General features: G+C 36.1%; 2 protein-coding genes across 12 annotated transcripts in view; both read left to right on the top strand.

Annotated features, from left to right (window-relative positions):
- ly75 (lymphocyte antigen 75) overlaps positions 1–1,322 on the top strand; it is a 31,990-nt gene extending 30,668 nt beyond the window's left edge. For both annotated transcript variants that reach the window (XM_077203048.1, XM_077203047.1), the window contains exon 35: positions 48–1,322. In XM_077203048.1, coding sequence (XP_077059163.1) covers positions 48–220 — 173 coding nt within the window. In that variant the 3' untranslated portion in view covers positions 221–1,322. The remainder of the gene's footprint in view (positions 1–47) is intronic.
- Positions 1,323–3,085: 1,763 nt separating this feature from the next.
- On the top strand, positions 3,086–26,819 carry myom2a (myomesin 2a). Of its 10 annotated transcripts, XM_077203040.1 has the most exons (39): positions 3,097–3,347; positions 3,462–3,486; positions 3,579–3,642; positions 4,904–5,006; positions 6,979–7,071; positions 7,246–7,381; positions 7,585–7,736; positions 8,489–8,581; positions 11,619–11,707; positions 11,790–11,831; positions 12,942–13,106; positions 13,187–13,348; positions 14,357–14,498; positions 14,772–14,965; positions 15,470–15,526; positions 16,905–17,032; positions 17,296–17,479; positions 17,935–18,109; positions 18,237–18,358; positions 19,408–19,595; positions 19,732–19,858; positions 20,148–20,326; positions 20,455–20,569; positions 21,235–21,394; positions 21,684–21,790; positions 21,874–21,918; positions 22,031–22,167; positions 22,913–23,057; positions 23,159–23,218; positions 23,313–23,380; positions 23,465–23,578; positions 23,709–23,796; positions 24,264–24,302; positions 24,423–24,528; positions 24,682–24,845; positions 25,247–25,283; positions 25,383–25,405; positions 25,680–25,735; positions 25,893–26,819. In XM_077203040.1, the coding sequence occupies exons 4-39, from the start codon at positions 4,927–4,929 to the stop codon at positions 26,388–26,390; spliced, it is 4,470 nt and encodes a 1,489-aa protein (XP_077059155.1). In that variant the 5' UTR covers positions 3,097–3,347; positions 3,462–3,486; positions 3,579–3,642; positions 4,904–4,926; the 3' UTR covers positions 26,391–26,819. The 10 variants fall into 10 exon arrangements, with proteins under 10 accessions (XP_077059160.1, XP_077059155.1, XP_077059152.1 ...); XM_077203037.1 differs by lacking the exons at positions 3,097–3,347; positions 3,462–3,486 and adding an exon at positions 19,039–19,056 and having other exon boundaries at positions 3,524–3,642; XM_077203035.1 differs by lacking the exons at positions 3,097–3,347; positions 3,462–3,486 and adding an exon at positions 19,039–19,056 and having other exon boundaries at positions 3,524–3,642; positions 17,917–18,109.
- Positions 26,820–26,914: the final 95 nt, after the last annotated feature.

Raw genomic sequence — 26,914 nt, 5'->3', positions numbered from 1 at the left:
AAACAAAGCAACATTATGGTATAACATGTTGTATATTGCATGTGCAGATCCAGGTAGCCCTGTGGCTCTGATCTTCTTCATCGTTGTACTCCTCTGCATCATCGCTGCTGGCGTCTTCCTCCTATACCAGAAAAACAAGCATCGCTTCCATTCGACTGTGCGTTACCAGCGCAACTTTGATGACGCGGACAGTACGAGTATAATTAATCATGCTGAATAATGCCTCAACTGAATGATGTCAAATTAAACGATAGCTATGATGTGCCTTTTACTATAAACACTCTATGCCATCAACAGGAACACCTGCTTCAGTGGTTCAAACTAAGGTTATTTATTATCCACCTCACAGCATGGCTTGAATGGATGACAACATTTTTTTGTAAATGAAAATAGGAGTGGTTATGTATGAGGTTTTAATGTTTAAATTAAAATGTCTGAAATGCTTGTGTATATTTTAATGGGAGGACTGCTTGTACTTTTCCGTACTTTAAAATTTTGATTGTGTTACTTTGGGTTTTCTTTAAAATTACGTTATCAAAATCAGGGTTTTTCACTCCTCTTGAGCAGCACTGAATATTAACTTGCACTTAGAGCTGGGGAGATTTTAAGATTGTACATTTTGGAAGATTTTCCTCTTTTCTTTTTGAAGATGTTATTTTAACAGAGCATCAAGGATTTCCCTTTTTTATTAAATTTTTTATTTTATTTCTGAAAGCCACTCTTTAAATTTGATAGATTGATTAGTCATCACTCAATAGAACTTTCCTATCAAACTTGCCATAATGGTGTTTTTCCACAGTGTTTTGTTTTCCTAAGATGATGTATCATGTACTACTCGTATTTTGGCTTGGTTTGCTTTCATTAATATCCAAGTTCTGTACAACAGCTTATGGTAACGCATGTGCACTGAGTGCAGTGCAAGACTCTTATGATAAAATTTCATTCAGAGATTATATCTATGCACTCTTTAGCTTAATTCACTCAAACTACTGAAATCTGATGCACTTTAATGAGCTGTTTGAATCGAACTATTAGGGAAGGATTTAGTACATGCTTTGTAAATATTTTATTATATTTTTGTTGTTGCTGTTGATTGTTTGTTTGGGTTTTTTCTTTTTTACTCCAAACTACACCAAAGATGATTTGGGAATTTATGGTATTATATTGCTAACCCAAGCATGTTAACTAAAGCTGCTTTTGTAAAAAGATTTTTTTTTTAAGAGAATCTTTTGTGATCCTTGTCTTTGATTTGAATACATATCAGCTTTCCTCTGTTCTGACCACAGCAGAAGATGCTCAATAAAACAATATACGTCTTCTAATAGTATATGTCCTTTGTTGGTGAATATTAAAAGAAATGTTGGTTGCATTTTATTTTGATGGTCCCCTTTAGACATTCTGTTGACCCTACGTGTCTACTAACTCTCATTAGAGTGTTAATAGAGTATTAGTAGACTGTTAGGTTAGGGTTAGTAGAATAAGTTGACATGTAGTTACAAAGTTATATTAAGCAGAGAGTCTACTAATACTCTCTAATGAGAGTGAGTTGACATGTAGGAGCAGCATTACTTATAGTCAACCGAACGTCTAAAGGGACCGTCAAAATAAAGTGTTACTGAAATGTTTTTGGGTCACAGTGTTAAATTAATTCATAGGTTTAGTAAAGTATTCATTAGTATCTACATGCTGCTTTAGTATTTATCCAGGCTGCCTAAAAGACAGTATTTGATGCACAAGTCATTCACACTATAGGAAACTAATGGTTCAGGGCAAATAGAATATTAAAGTGAAGAACAAATTAAACAGATGTACTTAAAGGTGCTCTAAGCGATGTCACACGTTTTTTGAGACCAAAACATTTTCTATCACGTACAGCAAACATCTCCTCACTATCCGCTAGCTGCCTGTCCCCTGAACACACTGCAAATAAGCGTGGTCTCTGCAGACACCACAGGCTCCACAAACGGCAACAAAAACAAACTGGGCTAACCCGCACCACGAAACATAACAAACTGTTCCAGCCAATAAACGACAAGAAGGATTTGGGGGTGGGGTTTGGGGGGTTAGTGCGCGGATGAGGAGGAGGGAGGGTCTAGCTAGTCTCCGTTTTGTTTGACAATACTTTAAACGTCAACAAGAAGGGACGTCACCCGACATCGCTTAGAGCATCTTTAAGGTGGCTTGGATGTCATTCTGTTGTATGTCATTCATACTAAACTGAATGTTATACAATGCAAGTAAATTGCATTGTACAGTGTATGGAAAAAGCATAATGTAGATAGGTAGGCAGGTGGCACATGTCAAATGTACTTCCACATGAATGGCTGGACACAGGGTTCATCCAGATCTGATGTTCGCGTGCCCATTGTACACCGTTTTGACGGTTGACGGGGTTCATCATAGGCACTCTGATTGGTCTGCAGCTTTGCAGCAACATAGGCAGCACACATTCCACCAATAACCATCATTAGGATTTTGATATGACTTGTGCCACAGTTGACCTTCTGTTGGCTCAGACCAGATGGGGTAGCCTTCGTTGCCCTCGTGCATCGATGAGCCTTGGGCGCCTCACCGGTTGGATGTTTGTCCCTCCTCGGACCACTGTTGGCAAATTCTCACCACTGTTGACCGGGAGCAACACACAAGCCTTGTTGTTTCAGAAATACTCTGACCCAGTGGGCTTGCCATAACAATTTGGCCCTTGTCAAAATCGCTCTGATCATTAATCCTGCATCCAACATGTTGAGTACAAGAGCTGATTGTTTGCTTACCATCTAATATCTACCCAGACCTTAATATGGCCTTGTTAGGAGATGATCAACGATTTTCACTTCACCTGTGACTGGCCATGATGTTTTGGCTCATCATTATTCTGAATTTTTTTTTTTTTTGTGTGTGGTCTTGTTCTACATCTACAGGGGTTTGACAGGCACCATTAATTAGTTAATGTCTTCTATAGCAGTACTGTAACTGCAGGGTGTCACTTACAGTCTCTCTCTGTTTTATCTCCTGTTAAAAATACATTTTGGCAACTGTAGCCCAGTAAGAGGGAGGGTAGATTAAACCCCTAAAAAGGGGCTCCCAAGATGCCGACTTAGGCATCATTTTGGAAATCACTTCTCTTTGAAAATAAAATTTAAAAGCTGATAAGAAATTGTCTTGTCATCAACCCACGGCTTTTTGAATATATTTACAAACTGAAGCGTCTTTCAAAATTGTGCAGAGGGCTAAAAGATTCTTATTTTGAACAGAACTTAAACTTCAAAGTTGCCATGAATGTGCTTCTCTCCTTTAGAAGTTAGTGAGGAGGTATACATGCTTACGATCCCTCTAGATTGTGATTCCAGGTAAAATCCTATCTTACCCTATTTGTATGTCTCAAGAATCATCAGATAAGTTAAAAAGAAACAAATGAACATTTACCCCTGTTAAACTAAATATGTTGTCTCGTCCTCTTTCAGTCGGTAAAATGGTCTAAAAATTGAGGTAAATGCTATATATAGTCTCAAGAGTATCCTTACATGGGGTGGCTGAGTGAAGGCATTCCCTAAGTGAGCGCATTATTTTTGTTCCATCAGCAGGAGCTTTCCAACTGCTCTCAGGCTGCTCTTCCAACACTCAAAGCTCTTCTTTTCTCTTGGGGTAAGTGCAGCTTTATTTTATTAATCTGTTAACAGATATGTATTGGGACACGTACGTTGCCCAGATTATCATATTGGGTGTAATTCACATATACGAATTGAATATTGTTATAAGATATATTATTGAATACTTAGGGGGGAAAGACTGTGTGTGACATGATTCTGGACTTAAGATCATAACCAAACGTCTGTGGTCACTTTTGATTCTTCCATATTTAATATTCGTTTTTGTGAGGGGGGGAAATGGTATTTACTTTCCCACAGGTTGAGCTCTAATTTTAAAGAGTTCATGTAATGCAGAAATATGCACAAATCCTTAATTTGTTTAATGATTTGTTTGTTTCCACATGAAACATTGTCGCCATAGTCATATTATGTGCAGGTCAAAGGTCAAATCTAAGGGATTTTGCTCAAATTCTTTTGCTCCGACTTGGATTCTGAGATGTGTGTGTTTGTGTCCATATGTTGTGCCAGTTATTCTTGGGTCAGCTTTTCACTTTCTGCATGTAATGTGATGCACTTGAGCTCATGGGTGTTGCTGATGGGCTGGAATGTGAGTAGAGGCGGTTTGGGTGCTAGTTTACAATAACTAGTACACTGTAGTAAAAAAAAAGTACAATCAACTTGGATGTTTAAGTAATTTCAACTTAAATTACATTAAACTGACATGAGTTGAATCTATAACTTTGTTGATCTATAACTAAAAATTGTTGAAAATTGATTAACTTATTTTGATGAGTTAAAACAATGTAAAAACACCTAAAAACTAAAGTAAAAAAACATGGTTTATTTTGGGCAGGCAATATTCGGTTTTGGTTTTATCTGGGATTGTGTTTATAATCTTATTCCCTTTATTACTTTCCCTTTATTTACTACTAATGAATTAAACTCTTAAAAATAAAAAAATCCAATATGTTTTTTTGCAGTTATCCCAAATTCAGTGAAAAGTTCTTTAAAAACATTTTTATTGTAAGAGTGAAGAAAATTTGAATTATTTAAAGAACCTTTTTCCCGCTTTAGAGAACCTTTTGTGCAATGGAAAGATTTCGTGGATGTTTCCATGGAACCATTGATGCCAATGAAGAGCTTTTGTGCATATCATGATAACCTGAGTTAAAAATATTTCCCAATATGTATTCGCAAGCATAGTAGCACTAGCTCTGTTCCATATTCATATTCAACATTCTTGACTGTATTTTGTCCAGTATGAACCCTTTTAAAGGTGATTTAGATTGCACAATGAGTATTGGTGTGGTCATTAGGTCTTTTTCAGAGTGTTCCCGACATGCCTGCGAGGGCCATAACAATTTATCGGCAGGAGCAAACGCAACATCAAAGCTCAAAACATGTTGTCCATCACTCAAGGTATGGGATGGATGTGTTTAAACTCAGCTTGATTGGCCGAGCATACGGATAGCCTTGGCGTGAGCTTTGCTCAGAGGCTTTAGCTGGCCAGAAGAACGCCTTCGCTTATGCTAATGTCGCTTTCTTTGTTGCTTCATAAGACATCTAAAGGTCAAGTGACCTGATTGGATACTCAGATGGCTGATTTGAACCCACGGTAAGGCGTAAAGATTAGCAACGCTTGTGTGCTCTGTAAACAGTTAAAGGTTACGTCATGCATCAGTCGTGAGAAAGGAGAAAATGTTGCTTCACAGTACAGTAGGAAAATATGATATGAAGCATGGCACTCAAGCTTCTCAGCTGTCAAGACAGAAAATGGTTTGTATTCAGTTCACATTTTGGGTGAAGAGAAATGCAGATTTGCTTCAGTGTGGGGGCTGTTTCCTTCAGGTTAACAAGCATGAATAAATCAGCTTTTACCAATCCATACATTACAGGGACTGATTATTTTGCTGTAATCAATTTGGCCCTCAAGATTTTGCAATAATTTGCTGTATGAATCCAGACAGCATACTTGGCAGAACAGATTAATTACCATTTAATCACCATTTTAAACATGTTTTTATTTTATTTACATATTTTAATTTATTTTGTGTTGAAGACACACTGTAAAAAGTGATCAGTTGACTTAACTTAAAAAAAGTGAGGAAACCTGTTGCCTTAAAATTATTAAGTTATAAACTTCATGCGTAACTGAAAAAATTAGGTTATGTGAACTCGACAATTCACCATAACTTAATTTTTTCAATTACGCATTAATTTTTTGTACTTAATTTTGAGGCAACGGGTTTCCTCAGTTTTTTTCAGTTGTCGGCTGGTCACTTTTTACAGTGCAAGATTAAAGCCGTTTCTAAAGCTTTGTTGGCGCTGTTGAATGAAACATGCTGCATTTGTTTAGCATTTCCTGTTAGCATTTGTTCACATGAGCTTATTAGATCTCTAAAGTTGTTTAAGAACTCTTTTAAAAATAAATTATAAATGAATGTGCTTCCTGTATTGTGCAAACTTAATGTAGCATTTTGGACACTTAAATGAAATGATAATGTATTATAGTTTAAATGTATATTAAATGCGATTAACTGAACTTTGTTTTGTTTTTTTACTTTCACTTAAGTACATTTTTACATGTGATTTCATAACTTATATTGTCTTAGAGATATACTTTAATGTCATTTCAATTGAAACTTGTTATGTATTTAAATATATTTGTAATGATGAAGTTGTAATTTAGTACACTTATATTAAGATTTACATTTAAATCAACTTTAAATGTAATACGCTTTCATATGTTAGCCAACACATCAAAATAAGTGTTCTTTAAAGCACGACAAAATATTATTATAACATAATTTGATTTCAAATGTACTTAATATACACTTAAAATTACTAGACATTTGACATTACAAAATTCACTTTTTAAAAGTCATGAAAATGTACTAGCATTAAGTACACTTAAGTTTAATTTTATTCAATTCAAATTATATTGTCTGCCAGGTCAGTTTGAGTTTTTTAAATGTACTGTACTTTTAAAATTTGAAGGACACTACAAGTTCACAATTAAGTCACTTCTTTTTTTCTTTCTTTTTTTATATTTTTTACAAGGGTTAATTTGCTACCAAACTTAATTAACTCAAATTATGAAAGTGATGTTAGAAATACTGTTAAAAAAAGGTTAGGCTAGGTTCGTCTTTTGGAAAAATGGTTTCCTGATCAGGCTGGGCTTTGTTGGGTTTAGGCACTTGCCCTTCATCATTTATAATAATAACCACCATATAGTAAATCCAAAATATACTATACTACTATAATAAATCAATAATCCATCCTTCAATACTGTAAGAAAAATTATGGCAAAGTGTGAAATGTAACAAACTGCTCACACCTGCTGTCACACAATGCAAACATGTCTCAAATGCTGTTCTGTTGTGTTTGTCAGGAAATCAAGTTCTCAGGTAGTGAAGAAGAAGCAGGTCCAGGCCACTGAGGCTATGGCGGAACCAGCCTACACAGTGCCAGACTTCAGGGAGAGGTGAGATTTTACTGGCTCCTGCATCTATTACAGTTCAGAAGGCTATTTAAAGACAGTGTAAGAGAAAACCAGAAGCCCACTTCCATATTAACAGACGACAAAAAATGATAGTGTCACTTTACTCTTAAGACTAAACCTGTACAGAATGGAATGTCATTTTTTGTGTGTGCGCAGGGCTCCCGAGGGCATGCAGGAGTATCAGAGAATGGCGGCTCACTTTGGAAGAGATTTGGTTAATCTGCAGCAGGAGCTGCACAGAATGAAAGTGGCCACACATGAGCAAGTGAAAAATATCGAGATTACTAGAGAGGTGATCATCTTCTTAAACCTCCTGGAAGAATATCTCTACAAAATGCCTTTAAAGGGATAGTTCACCCCAAAAATGAAAATGCTCATGCCGTTCCAAACCTCCTGGAACACAAAAGAAGATATTTTTAACAATGTTGTCCATACAATGAACGTCAAAAAGCAGAACCTTTGGCTCTTTACTCTGTTCTTTTTGTATTTTTACAGGTGAAGGGAATGTCTTTGAGGAAGGACGTTCCTGCTGAGGTTCCCAAAGCACCGGACTTCCTGGTCAGTCTGAGATCTCACACTGTGTGGGAGAAGACTCCCGTCAAGCTGTTCTGCACTGTGTCCGGCCAACCCAACCCCATTGTCAAATGGTTTGGATTTCCGTTTTAAATTCCAAAACCATAATCTGTTTTTGATTATGATTAGATGACTCAAACTTTAAAGCCCCCCTGTTGTATCCCTTAAAACTCATCTTTGATCACCAAAATTACATATTTTAAAGTTTTTTCCTTAAAAAAAATGTCTTCATGCGTTAAAAAAGCTTGGAATGTAACACTACACCCATTTAGTATACTTGGTTCTATGAGTATGCAAATTAGCCCCGCCTCCACTCACTCACACCAGCTTAGAGATCCACTCGTTGGCGATCACACATGATGTGATTGGTTAAGGTAGTTTGTGACGTCAGAAACACCAGCGATTTCAAGCCTTGTTTTTGAGACTGTCTTTGGTTCACTGCAGTTTTAAGGAGAAAAAACTCAGCAATGGTGTTGACTTATGAATTTGCACATGGTTTGTCTTAAAGCATATTAAAAAAACACACATAGATATAACATATAACATTAAAAAACTTAATTTTCATTACAGGGGGACTTTAAACAACATAAACTGTTTGTAATATTATTTGAATATTCTGAGAGAAAAAAAAAACATTGAAACATGAGAAGAAATTTGTTTGTAAATTGTTAGTTAAAACCATGCTTGAATAAATTGTCAGATGCATTTATTCTGCTCATGCTTCATTAATGAGGTCCATCATGTGTTTACTGTTATTGTACTTTGGCTCTCTCACTGATGTAGTTAAAATTGAGCACAACTAAACTTTATTTCTCTGTATTGGCAGGTATAGGAATGATGTTGCCATTGAACCCTTGAGTGCTCCTGGAAAGTACAAAATTGAGAACAAATATGGGGTTCACAGTCTGATTATTAGCAGGTATGACCTCACACACCCTCAGTTTACAAGTAGGCTTCTAATAGTTTCCTTTTTCCATTTTAAACTAACTTATAGTTGCAAAATAAGCAACTTAAGTAGATATTGTTTTACACATACTGTACTTACATGAATTAGCAGCACATTTTAGTTCCAAGAGAACTCGGATTCAATAGTTACTCGTCCTTTGTCTTTCAAAACCCATTTGATTTCTTTCTTCCATGGAACACAAAACAAGATATTGAGAAGAATGTCCAAGCTGCTCTCTTCCATACAATGAAAGTGAATGGTGACCTGCCGAACTTGACTCATTTTCCACAGAATAGATACAGAGAGTTGACACACAAACCCGCCTCGCCTCTCTCACTCGTTTCATTCCCTATAAATATTGTTAGAGTTACAGGGCTTGAATTTCGGAGTGGGATTGCGCGTATTGCGCATAATTTTACTCATTCCCGCAGATTTTGTGCTCACTCCCAAAGTGCACACACATAAAGCTGCCTCTCAACACTAAATTGAGTTCTTGTTTGCTGCTTCTTGCACTTAAACAGTCAAACACACACAAAATAATGTAAAAATCCCGGTCTTGGAGAGTATTTACATAAACACAGTCATTTACGTTTTCAGTGAACGTAAACAGTTGAGAAAAGAAAATGCATGTGTAACAGTACAATGTGTCATGTCTTAAGTGACTGCAGCCTAATATACCTGCTACCAAATAATGAGAGAATATAAAACATTATGAGATCATTTTAAAATATCTATATAGCAGTTTTCCCCCATGGTATTGATGTCAAAATTGTGGCCAGTGAAAATGCTGATGCTAGTAGCTTTGGAGAACCACTAGCCACAAAAAAAAGGTAATGTCAAGCCCTGGTGACCTGTAAAAAATAAAGTTTGTCGTTTTTAAAGAGTAAGACAAATGCTACAGTTAAAAACCTGTTAGTTGGTTAACTGTAAGTTGCCTTAACATGTATTGTAAAAAATTGTTAATAGTTTAACATTGCATGTAATTTCATGTTTGTATGTAATTTCACAGTAAATGACTGTCAAATGCAGGTAATTTTAAGAAAAAAACTATGAACTATGAAAAACAGTAAAAGTACAGAAGGTGTTGTTTACCTTGTGTTTGCCATGTTACCTTTTTACCATGTGTTACATTGTTTCATTTGCTTGTTTTTTACCTTGTGTTTGCCCCAATGCTAACATGGCATTAAACAAAAACAAAGTCTCTACTCCCGTAATTTGGGAAACAATGTCACACAAAAAAATAAAATAAATAAATAATAATAAAAAAATAAAAAAATTATAATTATAAAAAATATATATATAAAAGCTGAGGGTTTTTCATACATTTAATGGAATGTTTTTTTACAGTGCAAATGATGACCATGACTGTGAAGCAAAATTTTCAAGGCAAATTTGTCACTGTCTAATTACTTAAATTTCATTGGTTCACTCTCACAAAGCTATCATATAGCTTAATGTAGCCTACAATCCATATGACCTACTTTTATGATCTATTCTTTTTTCATTGTTGGAGATTGACTTTGTTGGAGCCCCATTCACTTTCACTGTATGGAAGAGCGCAACTCACCCCTCCCTGTTTGTAACGCCCTGGGAAAGTGAATGAAGTGCTTTTAAAAGCGACACTTTCCTATTTAGTCCCAGTGAGGTTCATCTTGAAGAAGTCTCAGCTGTCGGTTCTGCTCAACTTAGCTATGCGTCATTTGATCCTGGAACGCCTGACGCCAGTGAAGACTCAGAGCCGCCATTACAGTAAAACCTCTCAGAGATCACAGGTCATCGCAGTGGCCACCGTTTGATCTAACCAGACACTCGTTCATTCTCAAAAGAAAAAGCTTGTTGCATATTTTACTACAACTCACAGAGCAAAACAAAATGCAAATACATAAGAAAATGTCCTTAGTTAGGACAAACTTGCCCAATGCATTGCAAAGGAAAAGGAGTGGCTCTAAAATAGTCCACAGGGACTGAAGGTCACATTTCGGTGCTCTGCTCACACTCCTTCAAGGAGAGCACAGCATGTCTGAGACCAGCACACTGCTGCCCAGTGAGATCATGTTCTGGATGCAGAATTCTCTCCACTCGTACCAAATGGTTCATGAAAGATGTGTGAGGGCCACATAGAACACGTTTTCCACCCTGTTAACTAGCCATACAACCAACAGCGGATCATAAAGCAAAAAAATTGTCTCACCTTTAATGCTGAAGTCCATTTAAATACTTTTCTTGTCCCAGTTTAATAAGCATAGACAATTGTAAGACATTCGTAAAATGATTTAGCCAAAAACAAGTCTTAAACCTTTTTTAAAAAGCTGTGTTTTGTTTTTTAACATTTTGACCAACCCAGCATAGCAACAGTGGCTCAACCAATGGCGTGAGTTGGGGGCGTGGCTATCAGTTTATTTCACCAATGACAGAGATGGCGAGTGTTCAGGGAAACCTTTTTGAACACAGTCATTCTTTTCCAACTCTGTTCAAAATAGAGGCACAGAAATTACACACTTGACCTTTAAATGATCTAACAAGTCACCTTACAAAAATGGAATTTGTTCTCTAATACTATTTATGAGTTTATTTGTGTTCATGTCGTTGGTTATTAACTTGCTAGTTCCTTAAGGGTTAGTTCACCCAACAAAAAAAACAACAACAAAAAAATCTGTCGTCATTAACTTGCTCTCATTCCAAAATTGTGTTCTTAATTTATTAATTTTTGTCTGTTTGTTTTGTCCATACAATGGACGTCAATGGTGACCAAAACTGGGTTCCAACATCCTTCTGAATATATTTCAGAAATGTGAAAATATAGGTTTGAAATATATGTTTCACAGAGGAAAGGAAGTTATTCAGATTTGAAACAATAAGTAAATGAGGATTTTCATTTTAGGCGAAACTATCCCTTTAATCTGATTTCTAATGAATATGTTCCATATGGCCACTATAAACTATATTTTGGTTAGAAAACTCATGTTCAGTCTGTTGACTGACGTTGTGAAATTGTGTTGTTTTATTGCAGATGTGCAGTTACTGATTCTGGAGTGTACAGTGTCGTGGCAACCAATCCACAGGGAAAGGCCACCTCCAAGGCTACTGTCTGTGTCAGGAGTGAGTGTCTCTTCATATCTTTTCTCATTCTCTTTTGGTAAATGTTCTTTTAGTGATCTACCTCGCTTGTGTTTCCATGTAGGGCCACAAGGGGGAGGAGAGCTCTCCCATCTGCCAGGACAAGGTAAGATGAAGCTTGTGATTGGCTGACGCCCAGGTCTGAAGGACCTTACTTGAGATCATGAGCCATGAATATCTGTTCTGTTCCAGGCGCTAAGTCTTGATAAGACATGGAAACAATTTCACATTTTTCCCCCCATGGTTCATTTGCCCTTGTAAACAGAAGGCAGTGTGGTAAACACCTCCTAGAGTTGTCAACAAACAAAAAAGTGCATTTATATTTACTTAATCCTTAAGTTATTCTAATAGTTTAAATTTCTGTTATGTGGACAAGTATGCATAGAACAATTTGCTTTGTTATATGAAATTTGATATGAAATGTAATAAATATATGAAAACAGTTGGCGTTACTATAACATGGATGGAGGGATTTACCTCTTGGGGGTTTAAGAAAATAAAGTATGGTTGATAAATAAATATAGAAAATAAATTTTTATTTAATTTTAAATAAATAAATAGGACTTTTTAAACTCTTGTAACTCTTATTATGAGTACAATGAAAAGTCATAGAAATTAATATTTAGATAATTATAATTAAATTTAAATATTTAAAAGTCATGGAAATCCCATTAGTGATTTTTCTCATTACTCTTGAGCTCTAAAATATTTCCTGTAGGTTAGGAATTGATAACAGCGAGTGCAATCCAATAACCATGAAAAAAAAAAACAATCATGCAAATTCATCAAAATGTGTTGGAATAAGTAAATGCATAAATAAATATCAGGATTTATCTAATAGATTTATATCACAATAAAACATTAGCTAAATTCAATTAAATTCACATTTATTTGTATAGCGCTTTTCACAATACATATTGTTTCAAAACAGCTTTACAGAAAATGCGTGTCTACATTACAATTAAGAGTGATCTGTTATTAGAGGTGACTGTCCAAGTTATGTATCTCAGAAATGTACATGTACTGTACAAATCACACAGTAAGCTAATAATGTATTCATTTAAACAATGTATTAATTTAAGGCAGATAAAATGAGTTCATTGAAGTAATAATATGTTAATAAACATGTTTTGCACAAGCAAATAATGTGGTTTGGTTTGTTATGGATCATAACTGATCAACAGGGGGTCTTGGGTTTCTGTTGTCTCTCCTATAGTTCCTCTGCTCAGCAGAGTTCATCGCAGTAAGCTTGAGGTGACCCTGCTGGACTCTTTTGGAGTGACATTTGGTACCGAGGGAGAGTCTATTAGTCTGGTGGCCAACTATGTGGTGGTGCCGGACCTGCCAAACCTGCCACCTGAGGTCATGTGGTACAGAGATGGTGAGATGCTGCATTTCTCATTCAGTTTAGAACCACTGAAAAAGTTTGAACTCATATTAACACTTTACATATGTGTGTAGATACTTTGCTAATGGCATCCAGGTGGACTGAGATGTCTATTGGTGGTGGAGTCGCCAAGCTCGCTCTTCCTCACCTGAACAAGGATGATGAGGGTCTTTACACTGTCCGCTTCTGGACCAAGGATGGAACCACAGAACACAGCGCTTACCTTTTTGTTAAAGGTAAAAAAAAAAAAAAAAAAGTGATAAATGCATTGAGGAATCTAACCATTCCTAAAATAACTAAGAAGAATACAGAGCGCCTAAAGGGAAAAATATGAGATGGGAGAAACTAGTTTTCAAATAAACACAAAAGTGTATTGGGTACGGAGCCCCTAAAGGGACATGATGATGGAAAAAAATAGAAGAAAAAAGTATTATTTCAATGCTTTGCGTTCGCTCGCAAAAGTTTTGCGTTTCCCCGTGTAGCTTTAAGTTCCCTCCCAAAACGTTTGCGGTCCCCTAGGAAACTTTGTGTTGCCTCACAAAGAACTCAGGGAAACACAAAACATTTGCTAGAGAACACAAAAGCAATTACATATCATTTTTCCTTTCATCTAATTTTTTTCCATCATCATGTTCCTTTAGGGACTCCGTACTTGGGAGAATGCGAAAGTTCTGGTGATGGAAATAATATGAGATATAAGTTAAATTTTCACGTTACCCCAAGAAACTTTGTGATTGCTCGCCAACATTTTCTGTTCCCATGAGAAACTTTCGTGTGAGAACGCAAACATTTTGCGAGTTAATGCAAAGAAAAATGATCTTTCCGTGTTATGTCATTCGCTCCCAAATGTTCATGTGCCCCCAATAAACTTTGCGCTTGCTTGCAAAACTTTTGTGTTCCTCCGAGAGAATGCAAAAGTTTTGCGAGTGAATGCAAAGTTTCTTGGGAGACTTAAAAAAGTTCCGGTGATGGAAATAAATCGTGATTGGACGGGAAAAAAATATTCTCGAGGGAATGCAAAAGTTTTGCTAGCGAATGCAAAGCTTTTCGGGACTACGCAAACGTTTTGTGAGCAAACGCAAAGGCATTGAAATCTAATTTTTCCTATCGTCTCATATTTTTTCCTTTATGATTTCCACTTAGGTGTTCCATAGAGGTATTATATTTAATGTAGCACATAAATGAAAAAGAGATTCATAAATGTTTTGATATTTTATAAATGTGTGAATGTATTTGTTTTACAGATGCCACTCCCACAGTGGCCGGGGCCCCAGGAGCCCCCATGGATGTTACCGTCTCTGATGCCAATGCAGATTACGTCCTGGTCTCCTGGAAACCTCCAAACACCACCCATGAGGCTCCCATCACTGGATACTTTGTAGACAGGTAAACATAGATTTCAAATAGATTTTATTTTAATGTATAAATCATTTCAATCCATTAAACAATTGTAATTATTCATTTGAAAATAAGTTAAACAATCTAAACAAAAGCCAATTTATTTTTTAATAATTCAAATTAAATAAACTAAAATGTTTAAAAAATAATTCAATAAAAAAATAATTTAGATTTGTAATTAAATTCAATTAAATAATTATACCTCTTTTAAATAAAATAATTTACATTCATAATTATTTTTGCATGCTACTACCTTGGCAGACGTAAGTCAGGAACTAAGGACTGGGTCCAGTGCAATGACTCCCCTGTGAAAGTGTGTAAGCTGCCCGTCCACGGCCTGACCGAGGGTGCTTCCTATCACTTCAGAGCGAGGGCTGTGAACAAAGATGGCATCAGTCTGCCTTCTAGGATGTCCTGTGGAGTGACCTCTGCAGAAGTGGAGAGTGATGTTGAAGGTAGGACTAAAAAACTATCAGCAGATAAAAATATCTTGTGCTGAAACAGGACCAGTATAGCCCACACACGTTAAAAGAGTTGTTATTGAATGGGAGCAAAAAGATTGGTTGCAAAAGCCTGATCTTCAAGCTCAAGACACCTCTATCTTTAGACACGGTAAGTGTGCAGGAAACAGCAATGTGCTTTTCCTTCCTACTGTTCATGCTCAGTTTGTTTCGCTCCAAATTCATTGTGCAATGAGAACTTCCACAGATGTGCGATTCAAGTGCCTTCAATAATGCATTTCTATATTTATATATTAACTGTTAGTCATATTATGTATATTTGGTGTCACATTTGAAATGCATTCAGTAAGTTGCTATTATGCACACTCATAAATCGCACACAGAACCTTGAATGCGTCTGTAGTGATGATCTTAAATGCTGTCTGGTGTTTAATGTGTTCAAATGGAATCACCCAAGCTGATGGGAAAATGAAGTATTATGTTTATGTATTGAAACAGTGATTAAAATCGAAGGGAAATATGACATTGCGATTCGACAGGAGGAACTACAAGGAGGTACATTTGATTTCAGGTTTCACTGAGCCATTAATATCATCGCTCTCCATCCACCTATACTGCATGCTGTCTTTGTCAAAGTATTTTACAACTTAACACTCATTTCATTCATTCATACCATGTAGTAATTATTGAAAAAGAATATGGTAAACATGAAGCTTTAATCTCTTTTTTAAGATAGACAATACTTACTTATACATGCATGTGATATCAACATGGCGTTGTAACCAAGGATAAAGAAAAAGGTATGACACCTTTTTAATCTAAATCTAGATTTTAGGTTAAAATTTATATGAATGGATAAGGGAAAGTGTCCTGTATCTGGTCAAGTTTTTCATTATTTTAATCACCTATTTGACTTCATTAATTCATTTTAAATAGTCCTAAACAAATTATTTTTTAAAATAAAGATATTACATGTTATCTCTCAATTAATATGAGGTTATATAAACTGCAAATATAATAAAATATATAACTACATTTAGCTACCAAGACCTCCCCGGCAAAAACAAACGAATAAATAGTGGCAATAATAATAACAACTTATGATAGATAATGTTACATATTAAGTTACATATTAAGTGTTAACTTGTTAACCAGCTAACCAGTAAAAATGCCGTTTTATCGTCATCACTGCATTTAACCCCAAACATGTTTTCTCAGATTGACTTTAACCAGCAAATAAATGAGTGAAATAATCCGCTAAATGAATTTCATCCATCTAAATTAAATTAATCCAATTAATTAAAGTTCAGCATATTACAATGTTTGTTTTTAATGCAGTGTGATCAATCAAAATTTTTAATTCACCAGGATATGACAAACTGAATTTTTGGCTCAAATTTATTTTCTTTCTCTTACAATTTTCACATAATATTCTGAGGACAGTTCAATTAATCCATGTAATATACTGTATGACTTTCAGTTCTTTCTCTACAGTACTATGTTTGTCAGTGTATTAGCAGTCCTAATAATTATTTATTTATTTTGCCAAAAATTCATGTTGTCTCAACACAATGGTGCTAAGTCCAGTGTTTGGGGAAAGTTACTTTTAAAAGTGATGTGTTACAATATTGTGTTACCCCCTAAAGAAGTAACTAATTGCATTACTTGGTAAATTTTTAGGGAAAGCAATGTGTTACATTACATTTGCGCTACTTTTACCTACAAATTCACAGATGTACAGTAGAGGTTAATAAATGGGAATACAAAGTAACTTGCGTTACTTATTTGAAAACTAACTCTATTTTGTTGTAAAAAAAAGTAATCTGATAACATAACTCAAGTTACTTATGCTACCCCCAACACTGCGAATAAGAGTGTAGTAGATGATGTGAATTTTTTTTTATAAATAAACATCTGATTTATTCCTGTTTAGTGTATGTTACAATACCAGGTCCACCCACCAATGTGCATGCTACAGAAATAAACAAAACATATATTGTTCTGAGCTGGACACCACCTAGCCCTCGCGGACGGGCACCTGTGTGGTACCTCATTGAGAAGGTGTGTGTGTTTGTACTTTTATATCTGTAAAAATTGACTTTTTTCTAATATAATGTTAAATAATGTAAAAGAAACATAATTCTACATTTAAAACAGTTATTAGTCAAGAAAAAACTTGTAATATTGTAAAGTATTTATACATGAAAATGAATTGCACATTGTGAGTCATCATATTTTGTAAATAGATTGTTTATCCCATAATTCCTGGGTTTGTAAGGGGAAACTTTCCTCATAATGGTCATCTATGACTCTCCACGGCTTAGTGTGAAGGTGACAGTCACATCTGGCAGAGAGTCAACACTGCGGTCCAGTTACGATCCCCCCGTTACCCTGTTTTCGATATGGAGGACAAGAAATCTTACCGTTTCCGCATAATCACTATCAACAAGTATGGCTCAAGTGAGCCGTCAGAGCCTACAGCACCCATCCAAAAGGTGGACCCTTATGGTAAGAAGGCCCTAACTGTCAAACTGCAACTTAACAGACCTGCTGTTGTGGTTGTCTAACTGTCTGATGCCAAAATATGCTAAATAAACTGTTCGAAAGATCATTAAAATGATGTTTAGTGCAAAGAATTCTACATATGCTGCTTGTGTAACTACTTCCATGCTGTATTTTGCAGGTATTGTCCTGAACATTGGTATGTATGTTTATGCTTTCACAGCCTTCTGTTTCGCGAAAAGGAAATCACTTCTCGCTGAAAGTGTCAAATAGTACTATGATCTGAAATGCATTGCTGTCCCCTCCACTTTGTTGTTGTTTGGCTCACATTTGCTGTTTCAGTTCCACATCCGTCCACCATAACATGTTCACTTTCAGCATGGCAGAGTTCACTCCCTATTAAATCTGTGGCAAAATCTTATGACGAATCTGATTTAAAATAGTGTGTTTGGTTTGTGCAGGTGTCCCCTCTGCCCCGGGACAGGTAATCGCTTCCAGAAACACCAAAACGTCTGCTTTTGTGCAGTGGGAGGCCCCAAAACATACCAACAACCTGATGGGTTACTATGTAGATGCCTCTGTGATCGGCTCCAAGACCTGGTTCCCTTGTAACCACAGACCTTACAAACACACCAGGTAAAATAAACACAAAAATGTCCAGATTAAGGTAAACCTTGTCACACCAAAGTTAATAATTCTTACAGTGGTTTCTGAAAGTAGGTTTACATTACATTACCTATCTGTCTGGACTTACATTTGCCAGGTTTGTGGTCCATGGTTTGGTCCCAGGAGATACTTACGTGTTCCGTGTGCAAGCCGTGAATGCTTACGGATTGAGTGAAGAATCACAGGAATCTGCTCCCCTCTTCATTGATGCTGCACTTTGTACGTACACAACTGACGTCGTTGTAATGGCTTTATAAAAACAGTAATAAAAGGAATGGAAAGTTAGTATAAGACAAATAATTAACCGAAATCGTGACTATTATAATTTATAAGAGATTCATTGGTGACTTAAATAATTTAATAATAATTTGTTCCACTGGCCAGAATACAACAGTGGTTTTGTGGTTTATACTGACACCTAGTGGCGTGGATGTATCATTATGCAAAATACATTTTCAGTTGCAGATGCGAAATTTGCAGATGTATCCAACAACAGACAGAGGACATATAGTATAATATTGAAGGTGTATATCATTCTAAGGCTATATATATATATATATATATATATATATATATATATATATATATATATATATATATATTAAACTGATCTGGAAAACATCTGCAGTGTAAATACATCTGATAAACATCTTGGAAAGAGTAGTTTTACATACATTCTAAACCGTAAACATCTTAAAGACATCTTCTAAATGTCTATATGACATCTGACAGGAGACGTCTCAGAGACATATTGCAGATGAACAAACACTCTATCAGGGTAACTATAGTTTGATTTTAAAAACCTGAAACCATGCAATGAGTGGACATGTAAAATTGCTTATAAGACACAATTAAATCAAGTGTTTTAGCCATAAAAACACCTGTGTTATCTTATACAGCAGGTGCAGTGGAGTATGGTATGTATGTATGTGATATATTTCCTTTCTAAAGTAATTTAACACATCCACTGATATTTACACACCAGCCTAATAAAATCAGCTCTTCTTTTACTCAGTATGCAGTAAAGTCATTGACATACACAATAGAGGCACAGTGACAGTCTAGCCTGTTTGTGAATTTATGTATGCTAACCGTAACCGATCGCTCTAACAATATCACTGTATCTAAGTGATTCTGCTGTCACAGTAAATGATTTTAATCACTGCACCTGATCATTATTTGATGGCTCCAGTCACTTATGCTATATGTGATCCTCAGGACCTTTATTCGTCTCGCTGAATGATTTTCTCTCTGTCCCACATAATCAGCTACTCCCTCCTCCCCATACGGCATCAGTCTGCTGAACTGTAATGGATCCTCCATGACCCTGGCCTGGAAACGCCCCAAACACACCGGCGGCTCTAAGATCACGTCTTACTACCTGGACAAGCGCGAGGCAGAATCGGTTGCTTGGAAGGAGGTTAGCCCGAGTCCGGCTGTCCACAGGGTCTTCACGGTACGCTTTACATGAATATATTTATTCTGTATTTAAAGCACTCTGTATATGAAAATAATCTTTACTGATGGAATAAAAATGTACTCTAAATGTATACTTTTGGTGTGTGTTTCCCGGATTGGCCTGTATTTCACAGGTGGAGAATCTGACCGGTGGCGTTTTCTATGAGTTCAAGGTTCAGGCTGTTAACTTGGCCGGAGTTGGCCTGCCATCTGAGCCCAGCAAAGCTTTTGCCTGTGAAGCCTGGACAATGGCTGAGCCTGGTCAGTACCCCGTTTACTCCACTATACTACCGTCAGTTAATATCCAGCAGTATTACTGATTTAAATGCTAATCGGATGAGAAACTGAATTGAGCTGAATAATGACATACTGTCTTCTGCTTTATAGCTGATTTTTTTTCTTTCAAAATGGATGAAATTTGCGACATCAACACTGTTATTGAATTAAAATAATAACTGACTCGAGCTGAATAACAAGGCTATTGTCTTCAATAGAGCTGCTTATAGCTTGATAAATTGTCTAAATTGATCATTCTTCTCTTTATCATCAGGCCCAGCATATGACATCAGTTTCTGGGAGGTGCGGGATAGCTCCATCCTGGTGCAGTGGAGGGCCCCTGTGTACAGCGGAGAGGGTCCCATCACTGGATATTTTGTGGACATGGCTAAAAAGGGCTCATCAGATTTTGTCACTGTGAATGCTGAGCCAGTGGGGCATTGTTACCTGAAGGTATGCAACAAAACTCATTTTGTTACAAATTTCAAATAGCCTCTCAGTTAAAGAAGTGGCACAACACAGAAGCTAAGACCGTAAATAAATGTGAATCAGTATTCAAATGTTTATACTCTGATATGTAGGTGACTGGACTAGAGATTGGAGCGTCATATGTGTTCAGAGTGCGTGCTGTGAATGATAAAGGTGTTGGAAAAGCCTCAGATGTGTCCGATCCCGTATGTGCAAAAGCACTGCCAGGTAACCACCATTCTTTAACATGCAGCATATAGATATCGTTCCAAACCCGTATTTCGGGGCTTTCGCACCTGAAAAACATTTTTATTGTTCCTATGACTATTGCTGGAAGTACCTGCTTTTTGTAATGTTCACTCAGCAGGAACTGTGAATGATTTTGGTTATAGGAATGCCATTTGGTGGGATTAAATTAGCTCAAACTTCAGTGTAGGGTCTAACCCAGCACACTAGGAGCTACCAGTGACGTAAGTGTGCGTTGATTGGCCGAATGCATGCCTTACAAAACACCGGTACTCACCATTTTTAAAAAGCCATGTAAACGTACAGTTTACATATACTTAACACCACAAACATGGAAGCTCAGGACATTGTTGTTTGCCAGCTTACGTAACTTCATACTGGTGGTGCAAATGCAACCAGGAAAATGGCCCTAGGGTAACATTAGTTTTTGGGGGACCGCTCTGGTGGCTCATTCCTATAACTACCCAGTCCGAAAGCCCCTTTTCTTTCTTGCGTTGAACTAAAAAGATGTTTAGCAGGAGGTCCAAACTACTGTTTTCCATAAAATTAAAGCAGATGAGAACCAGGGGCAAATGGGTTCACCTTACACTTTCATTGTATGCCAAAAAGTGGATTATGATACATAGCTCTTTATTTTGTTTCTTAAGGTACAAAGGAGATCGTATGTGGTGTGGATGAAGAGACTGGAGACATTTTCCTGAACTTTGAAGCTTGTGAAGTTTCTGAAACCTCTAAGTTCAGTTGGTCAAAGTCCTACAACGAAATCACCGAATCAAGCAGGGTCTCCATCACGTCCTCTGGAAGAAAGTATGTCTGCTCTGTGTGAATTTGTAATTTTATTCAACCCAATCGCATGAGAATTTGTAAGTATTGAACAAGTTGGCAATTTCATACAATCTGACTCGTATGAAAACGTGTGATTTGAAGATAAAACGCTATCATGAAGGTCCACCCCTAAAACCTAACCCTCAGGGGAGCTTGAGCAAATCAGATTTTTCAAATCGAAAAATACTTAGGAATAGTCATGAGACTTTTTATTAACACAGCATAAAAATAACGTGGTGTAAATTAAAAAGCTGCATCGTTTTCTGCTAAGGTCAAAGCTGACATTTGTAAACCCTGAGACGGAGGATCTGGGCATCTACTCTGTCGCGGTGACCGATACAGATGGAGTTTCATCCAGTTACTCCGTCAATGAGGAAGGTCAGAGATGAGATTCCACACATCTCCTTTATTTACTTATAAAGATGAAGTTTGATAAAAATGATACCTGTTTTCTTTTACAGAGCTCAACAAAGTGCTTGATCTGAGCTACAACATCAGACATCCTAGTGAGTTGCCTGTGGATTGTTCATGAATGTTTTTGATTGCCATTGCATTAACATTATGATTATCTAAGAATAATTTGGTGTTTTTTTATTTTTTTTATTTTTTTTTTATCAGCTGTTCCACTGAAGACGGAGCTGAACTATGAGATTCTGGAGAAGGGTCATGTGCGTTTCTGGGTCCAGGCTCTGAAGTTGTCCTCCTCTGTCAACTACAGGTTCATCGTCAATGATAAAGCCGTCACGAGTGCTGAGGTACAGCCAAACACTTCACAGCTTCATAATCACTCAGAAGACATATAACAGCATTTTCCCCCAAAAAATTACTTTTTTAATTTAAGGGACAAAATAGGCTATTGTTGTTATTATTGTTGTAATTGTTGTTGTTGTTTTTTTTACAAATATTAACCAAATTAGCCACAGTCAGTTATTACTATTATTATTTGTTTGTTTCTAATATTATTTACAAATAATAATACATTTACAAATAATTAACAAAATTACCCAGTTATTATTTATTATTGTTGTTGTTTATAAACAATAATACATTTACAAATAATTAACTAAATATGATTTATTATTATTATTATTATTTGTTTATTAATATTGTTATTTAAAAATAATACTAATAAATTTACACATTTACAAATAATCAATAAAATTACCCAGTTATCATTTTTATCATTGTTTACTAATAAATGTACAAATATGAACCAAAATAGCCCTAGCCACTTATTATTTATTATTATTATTTGTTGTTGTTATTATTTGTAAATAATAACAGCAGCAGATAATAATAATAATATTAAATTCATTTACAAATATTAACAACATTAGCCACAGCCAGTTATTTTTTGTTTATTATTATTATTGTGATTTTTGTTATTATTTACAGTTATTGTTGTTTACAGTTATTTATTATTATTATTGTTGTTGTTTTAGTCCCATTTAAAACAGTATAAAATGTATTTAAACTGATTTTACTGATTTTACTGTTTAGGGTTGCAAAATCAGCCATGATGTATCCACTGGAATCATCCAGATGACTGTTGAGCACTTCACCAAAGCCAGTGAAGGCACTTACACCATCCAGATCCACGATGGCAAGGCCAAAAGCCAAAGCTCACTGGTTCTTGTGGGAGACGGTAAGGGCTTAACAGCGTCCAGTCTCAGAGCAGTTATGGGATTTCTATATAAAACTAAAAAACTTCTGTAAGCAAATGTTCTTGGTATTTTTTAATTTTAGCATTCAAAGTTGCTCTGAAAGAGGCTGAGTTCCAGAGAAAAGAGCACATCAGAAAACAAGGTTTGTCAAGCTACACATATCCCAAAAATCTCAATATTGTTTGCACTGTGTGGCCAGTTTTCATTAATTCGTTACATTATTCTGGTTCTCTCAGGCCCTCACTTCTCAGAATACCTGTCTTTCCATGTGACCGATGACTGCACAGTGATGCTTGTCTGCAAAGTAAATGCAACACAACAATTGAAAGACTGATAAGTTGATATCACTGTCTCATATCATTATCCTTATCATATTTTTACACTGTAGCTGGCCAATGTGAAGAAAGAGACAACATTTTCCTGGTTTAAAGAAGATGAAGAAATAACTGTCGACGTTCCACCCAACCCAATGTCTGGATCTTGCTCCCTTCCAATCCCCATGGTATGATCACCAGCACTCCAGAGATCACATTTTATAAAGCATTAACAAAATTGCAGTTAAGGTTTTTCAACAGTTTAGAGCTTCATAAATCTAACTATTCAGTTACATTGGAACTATTTTGGTCCAATAGTTCTCCAGGAAAGACCAGGGAATTTACAAAGCTGTACTGGGCGATGACCGTGGAAAGGACACCTCTGTCTATGATATTTCTGGCAAAGGTATTTTTTATATACATATATATAAAGTGAGTGTGAGTGCAATAATAATTATATATATATATATATATATATATATATATATACAGTCTATTGTTCAAAGGTTTGGGGTCAATAAGATTTTTTTAAGCATTTAATACATGGCTTACTATTCAGCAAGGATGCACTAAATTGATCAAAAGTGATGGTAAAGACATGTATAATGTTGGTCATAATGTTTTGTCTCAACAATAATGTTTTTGCATATTGAAAGGAAAATAATATTTTACAATATTACTGTTTTTGCTGTATTTTGCTTAAATATAATGATCAAATAAAGGCAGCTTTAAGAGCCTTAAGTGAACAAAAGAGACCGCCATTTTTGGAACGGTATATTGTGTGTGCAAATAAGCACATTATGTTATATACAAATTATATTTAAACATTAATTGTCATGTTATGTAATTATTTTTTGTATTATTTTTTGCCAGTGTTTGAGGATATCATCAATGCCATCGCCAGTATTGCTGGTAAGTTGGACAATTTTATGAAAATGTAATCTGACTTTGCAGAATTCATTAAATTAATTTACTATTAGTTTAACACATTATATAAGTATAGTATTATTGTTGTATTGTGTTTCACGACAGGGTCCTCTGCCTCTGAGTTGGTTCTTCAGTGCACACCAGAGGGTATCAGACTGCAATGCTACATGAAGTACTACACAGAGGAGATGAAAACCAGCTGGTTTCATAGGTACATCCACATGAAAAGAGATCATCCATCTGTTCAGAATTTCAGACTCAGAATATACTAATCAAATGATGCTGAAATGATGTTCATGACAATGTTGTTCGGTGGGTTATTATCGCCAATTGAAGAGATTTTCTTTTGGTGTTTTGGCTTTAGAGATAGTAAGATCTCCTCCTCAGAGAAGATGAGAATTGGAGGCACATCTGAGATGGCCTGGATGCAGATCTGTGAGCCCACAGATAAGGAAAAGGGTCATTATACCATTGAGATTCATGATGGGAAAAAGCCACACTCTCGTACTTTTGACCTTTCTGGACAAGGCAAGTGGAGACTGAACTGCTGAATGCTATAGGCTCAGAATGTACATAAAAAAATGCAATTCATACATACTAATACTTGAATACACATTTATTTTCTATGATTGGGGCATAAAGTCTGGGTAAAAATTACAGGGTAATAAAACTGTTCTGATATGATAATTAAAAGAAAAACCTTTTGTAACATTTTCTATTCCATATCAGAACAGTTATGATAATGGGTAAAAAATATATATAAATAGAATAAAAGTTTTTACAAACCATTTTAAAACAATATTGTCACAATATATTAAAATGTGTTTTAAACTATATTGATAAAGTTTTTTTTGTCTTTATTATGGAAACAATTATTTGTCATGGATTCTGCAACGTATTACTTATTGTGTTTTCTTCCATTCTAACAGCATACACTGATGCCTATGCGGAATTCCAAAGACTTAAGTAAGATAATCGACATTGCTTCAATTCATTCTCTTTACAGACTCCTATTTTTTTCCTATTGATGTTCAACACTAATATTTTCTCCTCTTCTTTCATTAGAGCTGCTGCTTTCGCTGAGAAGAGTGAGTATTTCTGAGAACCGGTCAAATGGAACATTAATAAGGGTCTAATCCTGTATTCATGCATACTTGAACTCAGGCAGTTTAATGGAGCATAAAGCTTTGTGCAATGAAAATAATATCCTTAAATTAGCTTAGGTATGTGTTCAGATGTCAGAACTATGACCCAAATTTTCATACAAGTGGAAGTAGCCTATTTATTATTAAATAGACATTATTCCAAAAAATGTTGGAAATGGTGTCCAAATATGTTAAATGTACTATTTGCCCTCTGTAGACCGTGGTAGAGTGGTAGGTGGCCTGCCAGATGTTGTCACCATTATGGAGAAGAAGGTAGTATTTCCTTTACTTTTCCCATGTTCACTAGAACTACACTTGATATCTCTTTTTAATATATACACAAGTTAACTGTGTTTTCATAAAGTGTTCATATTTTATGGACTAATTTGCAATACATGTGCACATAATTTGTGACCTCTCACCTCTGCAGAGCTTGAGTCTCACTTGCACAGTGTGGGGTGACCCCAGCCCAGAGGTCACCTGGTTTAAGAATGAGCAGGAAGTTCTGTCCGACGACCGCTTCAAGATCACCTTCGAGGGCGGCAAGTTTTCCAGCCTCACAATCAATAGTGTTTACGTGGAAGATTCTGGAAAGTACAGCATCAATGTGCGAAACAAGTACGGCGGTGAATTTGTGGAGATCACAGTAAGCGTCTACAAACAAGGCGAAGAGATCCCTGAGCCCAAACTGGGACAGATGTCCAGGTCAGCCCCCACCCCCAAGCCAGCTACACCCGCTCCACAGTCCGTGAAGACCCCGACTCCTCAAACTCCTACGCCCTCCATAAAGTCCCCCACCCCTACTCCACCTCCCTCTGTGAAGTCTCCCACTCCAACTCCAGCTCCTAAATCACCCACCCCACCAAGGTCCATGAGATCCCCCACCCCACCAAGATCCATGCGATCTCCCACCCCTACTAAGAAGTAACTAGAAAACTATGGCTTATAGAACCCGAAGATACGTGAAGATAGATAAAGTTAATTTATAGTGTTTCAATTAAAATCAGCCGAAGATGATCGGTTTTAGTTCCCTGCAGAAGTCTACAAATCAGGATCTGTCACTGGTACAATTGCAAGATTAAAGATACTTGTCATAAAATATCTGAGGGAAGAGTCCTTTAAGATCAGCTTCAGACTCCAATGTACCAGTTCATCTTTGAAATTGAGACAAAAAATTAGGAAGATTGTGTTTTATGTGTTGCTTTCGCAGCCAAAAGCTAATGAAGGTTAAATAAAGTGCTGTTGGGCCAGTCAAAAATCATCACCAAGGCCACCGCTGTCTTATCTGTCTTTATTCTGTACCCTCCAAATGCTTTTTGGTGCCAATAAAAATCAGCCATATCCTCTCTGGAGTGGATCTTCTGTAGTCTGAGTTGAATTTTGTCTCTGTTTATTTCCCAAAAGGACATTCTTAATTTGATTCAGTTTTACATAATATAGGCAGTCTGTGAA

The sequence above is a fragment of the Siphateles boraxobius genome, unplaced genomic scaffold (genome assembly GCF_051911475.1).
Source record: "Siphateles boraxobius isolate OS27281-9 unplaced genomic scaffold, OSU_SipBor_1 5, whole genome shotgun sequence".
NCBI lineage: Eukaryota > Metazoa > Chordata > Actinopteri > Cypriniformes > Leuciscidae > Siphateles > Siphateles boraxobius.
The sequence above is the reverse complement of the archived record's forward strand: the minus strand, read 5'-3'. Positions and strand labels throughout refer to the sequence as shown.

What these genes read in the sequence shown, in the direction of transcription:
- myom2a (XM_077203035.1), top strand. Translation starts at nt 4,927, where the DNA reads ATGCCTGCGAGGGCCATAACAATTTATCGGCAGGAGCAAACGCAACAT. An exon ending in CCCAACCCCATTGTCAAATG is followed by an intron (nt 7,737 to 8,488) that starts GTTTGGATTTCC and finishes CTGTATTGGCAG; the next exon opens with GTATAGGAATGATGTTGCCA. An exon ending in TGTGGTACCTCATTGAGAAG is followed by an intron (nt 17,033 to 17,295) that starts GTGTGTGTGTTT and finishes TCCACGGCTTAG; the next exon opens with TGTGAAGGTGACAGTCACAT.